The 12,802-nt window shown below is 43.8% G+C and overlaps 1 protein-coding gene across 1 annotated transcript in view; it reads right to left on the bottom strand.

Annotated features, from left to right (window-relative positions):
• Positions 1–5,223: 5,223 nt before the first annotated feature.
• The window catches only part of LOC148347973 (ferric reductase 1-like), a 46,762-nt gene continuing 39,183 nt past the window's right edge, over positions 5,224–12,802 (bottom strand). Inside the window, exons 11-12 of the mRNA XM_088322846.1 lie at positions 12,729–12,787; positions 5,224–5,375 (exon numbers count right to left, since the gene is read on the bottom strand). Of these exons, the coding sequence (XP_088178972.1) occupies positions 5,224–5,375; positions 12,729–12,787 (211 nt within the window). The remainder of the gene's footprint in view (positions 5,376–12,728; positions 12,788–12,802) is intronic.

Raw genomic sequence — 12,802 nt, 5'->3', positions numbered from 1 at the left:
TTTTTTTTTATTGTTTAAATGCAATCATTTTACAAATTACAATGTTACACTTGTCAACATGCAGCCTCTAACTTTTGCCATTTTTTTTGTTTTACAGTTATAAAAATGTTTTCAAAAGTGTTATTTTATGACATTTCAATCCCATACAACAAAGCAACCAAAAAAACAATGCTCCCAGCCAAGTAGACCAGCACCAGCAGGACAGCAGCTTTTATCTGTTGGCAAGATTTATACAGTGATACACATTAGTATCATTTTTGTAAGGTTGAAGACAGGGGCATTACCAGGGAGGAGCATCAGGGGGGTTTCAGCGCTTTGCCCTCAAAGAAAACTGGGTGTTGTAGTGAGGGCAGTCTAAAAAAAATATAAAGGAGTAAAATAAAAAAAATAGAAAGAAAAAAATAAAGTAAGATGAAAGAATTAAAAAGCTGGGGAAAAGAAAAACTAAAAAGAAAAGGGGAAAAGCAAAAAATAGAAAAAGTTATGCAAGAAGAAAGGAAAAAAAGAATTGGAGAGGAAAAAAAGAAAGCAAGACATAATGAATAAAACAGGAAAAAATAATTCAAGTAAAAAAATAAGAAATAAACGGAAAAAAAAGAAGAAAACAAGCAGGACAAATTTAAAAAGAGAGATGAAAATTAAACCAAATGAAAAAGCTAAAAAAAAGAAACAAAAGAAGAAAAAGGAAAATGGAAAACAAAATGAAAAAAGACGGGGGGAAGAAAAGGAAAAAGTGTCATGTTTGCCGATTCAGAGCACCTGTGACTGCTCAATTGGGGCCAACAGCCTGAGAGCTGATTGGCTGATGAACTCCTTTTAAACCCCCGGCTTTCAAGAGATCCCTGTCAGATCGTTGTGCTAACCGTTGCTCCCAGCTCGGCAAGCTCTAACGTTTAGAATCTGTTCCTGCCCTGTTTTTCTCTGCTTGATACCCGTTGCCAACCTGTTTCCGCACCTGACTCTGTCCCGTTCTGCCTTCCCGATATCCGACCTGTTTTACCCCGCTACCTGCCTGACACCTGTTGCCGACTTTGTTTCCGAACTTGACACCGCCCTCGCTCTCCCGTCCCGGCTAACAACTTGTATTTCCTGCCAATCCTCGACTATCCTCGCTCGACACGGAAGTGCCACTTCCGCGTTCCCGCCACCTGCTACCCGTGTCCGTCGATCCTCGGATCGTGGAAGCAAGCCCTTCTCTCCATCTTATTAATAAAACTGAGTAAACGAATGCTACTGGGTCCTGTCTCCGTTCCTGGCGGCATGACAGAACGATCTGACCAGAAAAGGGGACCCAGCAAATGTTTCTCACGAGCACCGATCGGAGAAAGAAGGAGACATGCAAAGTTCGCATCGTACGGAGGCGGGAGTCCGATGGATGTCGGGTGACGTGTCAGCCATTCTACGGGTTGTTCGGCAGCAACAGGAGTGGCTTCAGCGCCAGCAAGAAATGTTAGATGCGCTCTCGGAGATTCTTGCTTGTCAGCTGCACGCATCTGCCCCGCCCCCCTGGTAATTCTCGTGCTGCCGCACGCCCCGCCTGTCCCGTTCACGAATTCCCCCACCATCTAAACGGCTGAGCCGCCCCGCAGAAATTTTGTGGCGATCCTGCCCAGGTTCGCGCTTTCCTGGTGAACTGTCCGTTAAAATTTTATTTGCAAACCCGCAACTTCGCGTCTGATGTCGCCAAAGTGGCTTTCACCATTAATCACCTGTCTGGAACTGCCAAGTTCGAGCGAGAATCAGCGGCGTGTTCCTCGTTCGATCTTTTGGCCCAGGAGATCGTAAAGGTATTCGACACGGGATCTTCAGCCGATGCATCTCGATCCCTATTGAACTAAATCAACTTCCGGACGTTGGCCAGCCAAAGCAACTGGGACGCGGAGGCGTTAGTGGACGACTATCTCCACAGCTTGGCGGACTACATGACTACACCCCGCCTACCAACTTTGACGAGGCTATTGCGCTCACGGCCCGGATCGATCGTCGGGTCCAGGGTCGACGCCGTGAGAGAGTCCGCCAGAGCCACCCAGTTTCCTGCTCGCCCGAGGTGACTGGCGCCACCTCGGATTTCCAGCAGCCACCCGTGATACTACTCTAGACCCACCAGAGGCAATGGAGGTGGATCGCGCGTCGCACTCTCTGAGGGCCTGTACTGTGGCGGGCAGGGACATCCTTTTGACGGGCAGGGGTATCCTCCTGCCCGTCAAAAGGGGGAGCTCACCGAACGATTGGAGTCGTCCGGTTGAGTTCCGTCCACACCCAGATCTCCCCGACCGGAAGGCCAAGGCTCCAGGTCCACCTTCGGAGTCCCGGGTCAACCCAGTCCCTGTCCGCCCTTGTGGACTCGGGCGCGGAGGTCAACATCCTTAGCCCGGAAAATCGGGTTGAAGTGTGTCCCCCTTCAAACCCAGGTTCCTGCCCAAGCTCTGGACAGTCATCTATTTGGCACGGCAACACAAATTACAGAGCCGGTGGAAATGAGACTGTCCGGGACCTACCGCGAGCGGATGAGTTTCCACCTGCTTCCTTTCCCCGGGAACCGCTCGACCTGGGATACCCGTGGCTGGTTAAGCACAACGCTCGCTTGGACTGGCGGACAGGGGCGGTTCCGGAGTGGGGGGCTGAATGCCACCGAACCAGTCTGCACACAGCCTCTCATCCTATCCGGTCCAGGCCTCCTACCGCAACGCCCGATCTGTCCGAGGTCCCCGTCTGCTTGCCTGTCCGCCTGCCATGCCCGTCTGTCCGCCTGCCATGCCTGGTTGTCAACCTGTCTGCCTGTCTGATACTTCAGGTCGCCCGTCCGATTCGTCTGCTCAACACTCCGACTTGTCCGACTCTCCCGTCAGTCAGCTCGACTCGTCCGTCCGCCCGCTGGCCATGCCCGTCTGTCCGCCCCCCAGGCCTGTTTGTCGGCCTGCCATGCCGGTCTGCTTGCCTGATTCACCTGTCCACCTGTCTGGCTCGTCCGCCCACTTGTTCGGTTCGTCCGCCTGCCCGCCCGACTCTTCGTCCACCTGCCCGCCCGATTCTTCGACCACCTGCCTGCACGACGCTTCGTCCGCCTGCTTGCACGACGCTTCGTCTGCCAGCCTGTCTCGAAGTCCGTCTATTAGCCTGTCTCGAAGTCCGTCTGCCAGCCAATCTCGAAGTCTGTCCGCCAGCCTGTCTCAAAGTCTGTCCGCCCGCCTGTCTCGACGTCCGTCCGTCCGCCTGCCTTTCCACCGGTCTCGAAGTTCGTCCGCCAGCCTGTCTCGTAGTCCGTCCGTCCGCCTGTCTCAACGTCCGTCCATCCGCCTGCCTTCACACCGGTCTCGATGTCCATCCGCCAGCTCGCCCGTCTCGACACCCGTCTGCGACATCCGTCTGCCCGGCTGTGACGCCTGCCTGTCGCTCAGTATCTTCCGGACCCTGCTTCTTCCATGCCTCCTGACGCTGACGAGGGGGCATTGGTCCACTCCGAGGAGTACTGATTTTTTTTTTTTGGGGGGGGGGGTTAGTCTTTTTGTGTTTCTGCCTGTTGGATTACCTTTTGCCTTTTTTTTTCCCTGCCAGTTGGATTGCTTTTTTCTGCCTGTTGGATTACTTTTTGTTTTTCTGTGTTCCTCCCTTTGGATTACGTTTTTTCTCCTTTTTTGTTTCCTGGTAGATTCTTTTTTTTGTGGACCTCAGGAGCCGTCCCTTGGGGGGAGGGGGGGTGCGGTTCTCTCGTGATTGCCGATTCAGAGCACCTGTGACTGCTCAATTGGCACCAACAGCCCTGAGAGCTGATTGGCTGATGAACTCCTTTTAAACCCCCGGCTTTCAAGAGATCCCTGTCAGATCGTTGTGCTAACCGTTGCGTTCAGACTCTGTTCCTGTTTTTCTCTGATTGATACCCGTTGCCAACCTGCTTCCGGACCTGACTCCCGTTCTGCCTTCCCGATATCGGACCTGTTTTACCCCGCTACCTGCCTGACACCTGTTTGCCAACTTGACACCGCCCTTGCTCTCCCGTCCCGGCTAACGACCTGCATTTCCTGACGATCTTTGACCATCCTCGCTCAACAACGAAGTGCTATTTTCACGTTCCCGCCACCTGCTAACCGTGTCCGTCGATCCTCGGATCGTGGAAGCAACCCCTTCACTCCCTCTTATCAATAAAACTACTGGGTCCTGTCTCCATTCATGGCGGCGTGACAAAAAGGAAATTAAAGAAGAAAATCTTTTGGTTGGGGTCACTTTGTTCAATATATTATCAATAATAGTGTAATATTCTACTCAAAATATATTTTTTTGTTTTTTAAAAACCCATAATTCTAATATTATAATAAGCGCCCCGCCCCAACCAAGCCTCCAACCGCCCAACACTTCCTCCTATGCCTTGTGCCCCCCTGAGACTCATTTGGCAACGGCCCTGATTGAAGACTATTCTGGTCTTGCTAATAGGATTCTTACCTTTGTAGTACCTGAAAAAGAGAAAAAAATCTCATCACACATGTACAAAAAAAGAGAAAGCAATCACCTTATGGGTGTATAGGAGTGTACCCATCCAGTCTACATGTGTTTTGTGGACTTGGAGAAGGCATTCAACCATGTTTCTTGTGGAGCCCTGTGGAGTGTGCTCCGAGAGTATTGGGTTGTAGGAACATTGATCAGAAAATCATCACAAATTTGCTTTTTATCAACATTCCTATAACATGTATATGTACTATTAGATTCTAAAAGTAATGTTGGATATTTTGTAAATTGTCTTCTTATGAAAAAGACAAGTTTGCCGTGTCTCCAAGTTGCGTATGGTCACTTTTCTCACCTACTATGGGCCTCCCAAGTGAAATAAAATGTTTGGGGTAACTGAGCGACAGCAGTAAGCTAAAAATGTAGAGAGTTTGGTTTAATTTGAATCTATTCAGCTTTTTTAAAGACAGTATATACTGTACATCCATACATCCATTATCTGCACCACTTATCCGCAGTAGGGTCGCGGGGGTGCTGGAGCCCATCTCAGGTGTCCTCGGGCAGTGGGCAGGGGACACTCTGAACTGGTTGCCAGCCAGTCGCAGGACACACAGAAACAGACAACTCACTCGCTCATTCACACTTAGGGACAATTTGAACCGGGGAAAATTGCATGTTTTTTGGAATGTGGGAGGAGACCGGAGAGCCCGGAGGAAACCCACGCAAGCATGGGGAGAACATGCAAACTCCACACAGGAAAAGTTTGATATATTCACATGTATATGTTTATTTACCTGATTGATCAAGGTTGCACTTAGAGTTGATGTCCAGCAGCACCCAGAACCAAGTTTCCCATATAAGAAAAGCACTCATTACTTTTATCAGCCATTGGTCAACAGTGCTGTCCACCAGCTTAAGTCCGGTGAATAGAGCCGCAACTGGGTCATGAAAAAAGAACATTTAGACCACCAGCAGCCCCCCCAAAATCAGTTTATTTCTCAAGTAGCACGTCTAGTTGTTTACAAAAGAGTCATCTACTGTAGATCAAAGTGAATTAGACCAGGGGCCCCAATGTGGTGTCCACATGCACCAGAGTGCCACCTAAGAACAGTTGAGGTGTTCGCAGATCTGTTCTAAAAATAGCTCACCAGTGCTGGGTCTTTGTGATGTTCTAGTATTTTTTTTTTTACGTTTTTCTATTTAAAGTTATTTTTAATCCTTAACGTAGTAACAACATAGTAATAACATGATAAACTGTTATTCTAGAAGTTCTAGTCACCTCAATCTGCATTTGTTTGGGGCGGGAGTAACTTAGGAGGGAAAGCACTCGTCTTGGGATCAAGAAGTCGCAGGTTCTATTAGTGGATCCCCTTATATGTCAAAGTGTCCTTGGGCAAGACACTGAATCCCCAATGCCCCCCAAAGCAGGTACTTGCCTTGCTTGGCTGATGCTGCTGTAGGTATGTGAGCGTGTCATTGGGTTAGTATGAAGCACATTGTAAAGCACTTCATTCACTTGAAAAGCACTATATAAATGCAGACCATTTACATTTGTATAGCCCTTAGTCTCAAAGGGCCGCACAGGTTACAACTACACCATCCCCTAATCTTATACCAACACATGAAAAACTTCAGCACAAGGAACATAAGAAACCTTGAGAAGGGACCTCACAAGTGGTAATCCCCCTTCCAGGATTACCAGGGTGCAATAGATTTAGCATTGGGTAACAGTACACAAGATGAAGTGAACATCAACGTAAAAAAAACCAATAGGTAATATTTGTCTGGAAACCGCATGACAGCAACGACACCTCAAGCCTGTAAAATAGTCCATTTATAAAGAAATAGATTAATTAGTTACTAACTTCCAGTATATTGGCTTCATGGACAAAAGAAATATGTTTGAATATTGATAACTATTTTTAAGTGATTGATTATGAGAATAGAATGAGTGGCTCAGGAGGTAGAGCGCTCGTCTAGGGATCAAGAGATCGCAGGTTTGATTCCCGGCTCCTCCGTGTTACATGTCGAAGTGTCCTTGGGTAAGATACTGAACCCCTAATAGCCCCAATAAGCAGGTTAGCGCCTTACATGGCTGCACGACCGCGATTGGGAAATGTGAAGCACACTGTAAAGCGCTTTGGAAAGTCTTGACTTGAAAAGCGCTATATAAATGCAGATCATTTAATTTAATTTATATCCATCCATCCATTTTCTCCACCGCTTATCCTCAGTAGGATCGCGGGGGTGCTGGAGCCCATCCCTGCTATCTCCGGGCAGTGGGCAGGGGACACCCTGAACTGGTTGCCAGCCAGTCGCAGGGCACACAGAGACGGACAACTCAGTCGCACATTCACACCTAGGGACAATTTGGACCGGCCAATCAACCTGACAGGTATGTTTTTGGAATGTGGGACGAAACCAGAGTGTCCTGAGGAAACCCACGCAAGCACGGGGAGAACATGCAAACTCCACGCAGGAAGGTTCGATCTCATGACCTCAGAACTGTGCCGCACACGCGCTAACCACTGCGCCGCCATTCTGCATCCATATATGTATTTAACATATTTATTTATTCATCTTTGTATTGATTTATTTTACAGGATATAGAAACTAATTGTCATTTTATGGGTTTTATAAAGTGAATGTAAATGTAATTGTACTTTATTTATACAGCATCTTAAAACAATCATTTCAGTACATCCAAGTGCTTTACAGTTAATAACAAAAAAGAAGTTGGTAAAAAACAAAAATGAGCAAATAATGTGCAAACTTTTTTTATAGTTAGCTATCTTCCCACCTTTTAGCTATTTAGCAAGCTATCTAGCTAGCTTTGTACATTTTTGCACTTATTATCAAGCTAACTTTTGGCCTCCTCTCTAGCTAGCAGGCTATCGTTTTTTTAACTTTCTTCATAGCAATTTAGTTGCCTTTTTACTCTTTTAGCTAGCGTCCAGCTAGCTCCTGTTTAGTTGTTTTTACTTGTTACCTTTCTAACTAAATATCAAGATACCGTTTTAGCTATTTCATTGTTTAGCTGGTGCCCCTTGCACTAATTACTTAACTAACAAAAAGTAGCTCTAAGCTTGAAAATGTTTGAAGACCCTGACTTAGCTTTTGGAAATACTTTTCTATCCATATTTTTGATGACATCCCTTGGCACCGGAGCAAAAAAAAAATAGTTTGAGGATAAAAAGTGAATTTTGAGTATTCTAGGATTGGTTAGATTTGACTGTTAAGAAGACCACAAACTTCTTATATCAAGGGTCTCGAATTTGCTGCCCAGGGCCAATTGCGGCCCCCAGGTTGATAGTTTGAGTCCCTTCGCCTTCATATGAATATTCCGTTGTGCCAATGCTAAAAGGCACAACGAAAGAAGAAAAAATAAAGACACTTAAAATGACCAAAACCCACCTTATTGCTGCTTTTGGAAAGAAGAGAAATCAAGAAAACAAGGAAAAGAAAAAAAAAGAAAAAGAGGGTAAAAACATTTCTGCCTTTTTTTCTCTTTAATTCCTTTATCTTTCTTTCCTTTCTTATTTCTATGTTTTTCTTCTTTTTCCTTTTTTTGCTTTCTTTATCCCCACTTTTACTTTTATTTCTGTTTTCCTTTTTTAACTCTTTTTTTAAATTTGTTTCCCCTATTTTTCATTCCTTTTGAGAAAAAAAATGTTTTTCCTGTACTTTTGTCTTTTTTTTTGAAAACCTCACCCAGACCCTAGCTTCCAAAGCCCCCAACTCAATTGACTTTGGGACCCCTGGCTTAAATTGCGCCAAGATTGAAATGGTTTTAATTTTGTAGTTCGGTTGAATATGTTGTTCAGGGTTACTTTCACATGTTTAGGGAATAATGATCTTATTATTTGTTCCTTTGTTTATCCGAACAAACCAGAACAAACAGATAATGTTTATTGTTTGCATTGACAAATTAAAAGTTTAGTGGAGAGTCAAAATAAGGAGCGAAGACATCAATGGATTTTGAACTTGCAAGGAGAACAAGAAGAGAAGCCAGCCCCCAGGTAAGAGATCCCAACCTATTCTCAATTAATAGAATGGCTCTATTGCCTTACTCATGAATGAGTGTAATGCTAACCTGGCTAGTGTCCTGGATTCCGTAGCACTTCTGCGCCTTAAATCAGGAGGTAAAAGATGCACGCCTTGGTTTGCTGATGAAACTAGATCACTTAGACTGCAGGAAATCTTAAAGAAAATGGTGCGCTAGCAAGCTTGAGGTTTTCCATCAAACCTGGTGTGACAGCTTGTTAAAGTATAAAGAAGCCCTTGCCTCTGCAAAATCAGCCTATTTTTCGAAGGCGATTGCGGCACAAAAGAATAACCCCAAAATCCTTTTCGACACTGTAGCATCGCTAACGAGGCAACAGATTATTCCTAGCCATTCAGCCCATGACTTTATGGTCTCTTTTAATAAGAAGATTCAACGCATACGGAAAGAGATTTCTAAAGACAATGTAAATACGTCACATATTAAAGGTCTTAAAATCATAGATGCGCGACATGGTGGCTGTCCAGGGATTTTTTTTCCCAATTTAGGGATCTGTCACTTCATGATCTTGAACAGGTGGTGAATACAGCCAAAACGACTACTTGCTTGTTTGACCCAGTTTCACTGATTAAAGGTCTTTTTGGGGTCCTTGGACCTTCAGTTCTAAATATTATAAACATATCACTCTCCTCAGGTGTAGTTTTAGTGGCTTTTAAGTCCGCTGTTATTACGCCTACACTGAAACGACCCAACCTTGATCCAGAAAGCTTATGTAATTATAGAGCTGTGTCAAACCTACCATTTCTTTTTAAAGTACTTGAAAAAGTTGTGGCACAGCAGCTGAATGGTTTTATATCCGAGAACAATCTTCTTGAATCTATGCAATCATGACTCATCAGGGCTAACCACTCTACGGAGACAGCCCTGATCAAGGAAACCATTGATCTTCTACTGGCAATGGACTCCGGCGCTTCATCACTCTTGCTGCTGCTGGACCTTAGTGCTGCCTTTGACACTGTGGACCATAATATCTTAATAGAATGTTTGGAAAAATGGATTGGTCTCTCAGGAACCGTCCTCTTCATTGTATTGTATTATGTGAATTTCCTTTCGGAGATGAATAAAGTATCTATCTATCTATCTATCTATCTATCTATCTATCTATCTATCTATCTATCTATCTATCTATCTATCTATCTATCTATCTATCTATCTATCTATCTATCTATCTATCTATCTATCTATTCATTAATTGTATTCATGCCTATGCTTACTTTTCACAATGTTGCCTATTTTGCACTACAACATATTACACTAATACAATACGATCCCAAAACTGTATGTAAACACCGAATGTAAATATCTCCTGCCTCTACATGCACACACTTTCTTGTGTAAATATTGTGTAAATTATCTTTTATCTTTTTTTAATTATCTCTGTAATTTGTGAACTGGAGTGCCATGTCCAAATTCGTTGTCACAATATGTTCAAACCATTTTGTAACAATAATAATAAAGGTATATTCTATTCTATTCTATTCTATTCTTATGGTTCAGATCCTACCTCTCAGCTAGGACGCATGGTGTTAAATATGGTGAAATAACATCTGAGCCCTTTAGTGTTACCTGTGGTGTTCTGCAGGGTTCCGTCCTTGGCCCCTTTCTTTTCTGCATTTACATGCTTCTATTACGTGATATTATTCGCAAGTATAATATCAGTTTCCATTGCTAAGCAACACTCAACTATATCTTCTGATGGAGGAATCTGCCACACTAAACTGTGGAAATTTGGAGGCCTGCCTCACTAAGATAAAAGAATGGAGGTCCATTTAAATGCAGTGACTTGTTCTTTAAAACTGTTCTGGACATTGACAAATGTAACATCACCTAGAGTGACTCAGTCAAAAATTTAGGTGTCATATTTGACCCCGATCCGTCCTTTCAAACACACTTTAAGAATATTACTAGAACAGCTTTTTTCCATCTTCGCAACATTGCTAAAATTCCCCCTATGCTGTCTCAGTCGCATGCGGAGATTATAATTCATGCATTTGTTACCTCCCGTCTCAATTACTGTAATGCACTACTTTCCGGTCTCCCGAAGTCCAAAATCAAGAGTCTTCAGCGGGTACAAAATGCTGCAGCGAGGCTTTTAACTAAGACAATAAATTTTGCTCACATTACCCCAATTTTAGCTAACCTGCATTGGCTCACTGTTTGTTTAAGATGTGATTTTAAGGTTCTATTGGTAGTATACAAAATCATGCATGGACGTGCTCCCTCATATCTTTCAAATGTAATTTTCCCCTCTGTTCCCCTTCGCTCTGAAAAAAAGACCATGTAAAATTGTAGGTGTCACATTTGACCCCAAACTGTCCTTCCAAACACAAATTAAGAATATATCCATCCATCCATCCATTATCTGCACCACTTAACGACAGACTGCTGTCACAGTTTTGTTCCATGGACAGATCATTTCTTCCTCATGCCATGAGGCTCTTTAACTCCACCCATGGGATTGAAAGCCCACATTAAATCCCACCCCCACATTTGCATATTACCCTTTTTTTATTACAGTGTGTATTTTATGCAGCACTATTTAAATACTCTATATCAACACCTTATATTGGGTATTTCTGTATTCTATTTCTCTTCTATTCTATCTATCTATCTCTATCTATCTTTCCGTCCATCGGTCTGTCTGTCTGTCCGTCCGTCCGTCCGTCCGTCCTTCCGCCCGCCCGTCCGTCCGTCCGTCCGTCCGTCCGTCCATCTGTCCATCTATCTATCTACTTATAATCAGTAGGGTCACTGCAGTGCTGGAGCCCATCCCAGCCATCTTCGGGCAGTGGGCAGGGGACACCTTGAAATGGTTGCCAGCCACACAGAGACAGACAACTCACTCGTTCATTCACGCTTAGGGATGATTTGGACCAGCCGATTACCCTGACATACATGTTTTTTGGAATGAGGGAGGAAACCAGAGTTACCGGGGGAAACCCACGCAAACACAGGGAGACCATGCAAACTCCACACAAAAGGTTCAATCTCATGAAGAGCTGTGTCACACACGCGCTTACCACTGCGGCGCCGTGCTGCCGTAAAAAAAATATATACAAAATTATAATTCATGCATTTGTTACCTCCCGTCTTGATTACTGTCATGTTTTATCACATTACCCTGATTTTAGCTAACCTGCATTGGCTCCGTGTTAGCTTAAGATGTGATTTTAAGGTTCTGTTGGTATTATACAAAATTATGAATGGACTTGCTTCCTCATATTGTTCAGATTTAATTTTCCCTAATGTTCCGGTCCGGAGCCTTCGCTCTGAAAATGTTGGTCTATTGGGGATCCCAAAAGCCAAGAGGAGTTCCGCAGGTTCGAGAGCGTTCTCCATTCGGGCCCCCGTCCTGTGGAATGCTCTTTCACCTGATATTCGATCTGCAACCTCAGTGGAACTGTTTAAATCGAGGCATAAAACACACTTCCATTCTATAGCATATGAATAACCTATATTTCACGTTGGGAATATCTTTGTCTTGTTTGTTATTGCAACATCCATTGCAGCCTGGTCATCCTAGAAGGGGGATTACCTCATGTGCGGTACCTTCTCAAGGTTTCTTCATTTTCCCCATGTTGAGGTTTTTGAGTTTTTCCTTGCCCTCAATGTAGGTTTTTGATCAGGGGGTGGTGTAATAATAGTCTGTGGTTTGTAATATTCTGTGGTCTGTGCAGCTCTTTGAAACTCTTTGTGATTCAGGACAATACAAATCATCATGACTTGACTTGACTTATCACGAATGGAAAATGGACAAAACAATTTTATGTGTGCCATTGTATGATACATCATCTTTGGATATTGCCACTTGCAGGACCAGGATAGTTTTTTTCCCCTTTCTTGGGATGCAATTTTCAGCGATTCGACTTCACTAATCGTGGGTCGATAACTGCAGTAATGCGGCAAAAGGCAAGCAGCCGGGCCCTTCTTTGGAACTTTTTCAATCCAAATCAAAGGAAATAGACACTTGACTGTACTAAACTTTAATGATTGGGGAACCACTGTAATAGAAAATGTGTAAATTTTGATAATACATCAATTTATGTGCTTGATGGGAGGAAAATTATGTTTTTTACATTTAATGATATTCTTTGGAATTAATTTAATGACAAGGATTAAGTTTTCCAATCAATTTCTTCTGTCAAACGTATTTTTATATTTCATTCTAATGTGAAAGTTCAGCTGATCCAAAGTCATAATGATCTGTGATGCATGAATGAGAACATACCAGCCAAAACTTTGATTATCACAGCTACAATAGCATGAGACCAGTTGAAAATAAACCTCCTGTCAAGAAAAAAA

Source organism: Urocampus carinirostris, chromosome 18 (assembly GCF_059441175.1).
Source record: "Urocampus carinirostris isolate Australia breed hairy pipefish chromosome 18, RoL_Ucar_1.0, whole genome shotgun sequence".
Lineage (NCBI taxonomy): Eukaryota > Metazoa > Chordata > Actinopteri > Syngnathiformes > Syngnathidae > Urocampus > Urocampus carinirostris.
Note: the sequence above shows the minus strand (reverse complement) of the source record. Positions and strands in the feature narration are given on the sequence as shown.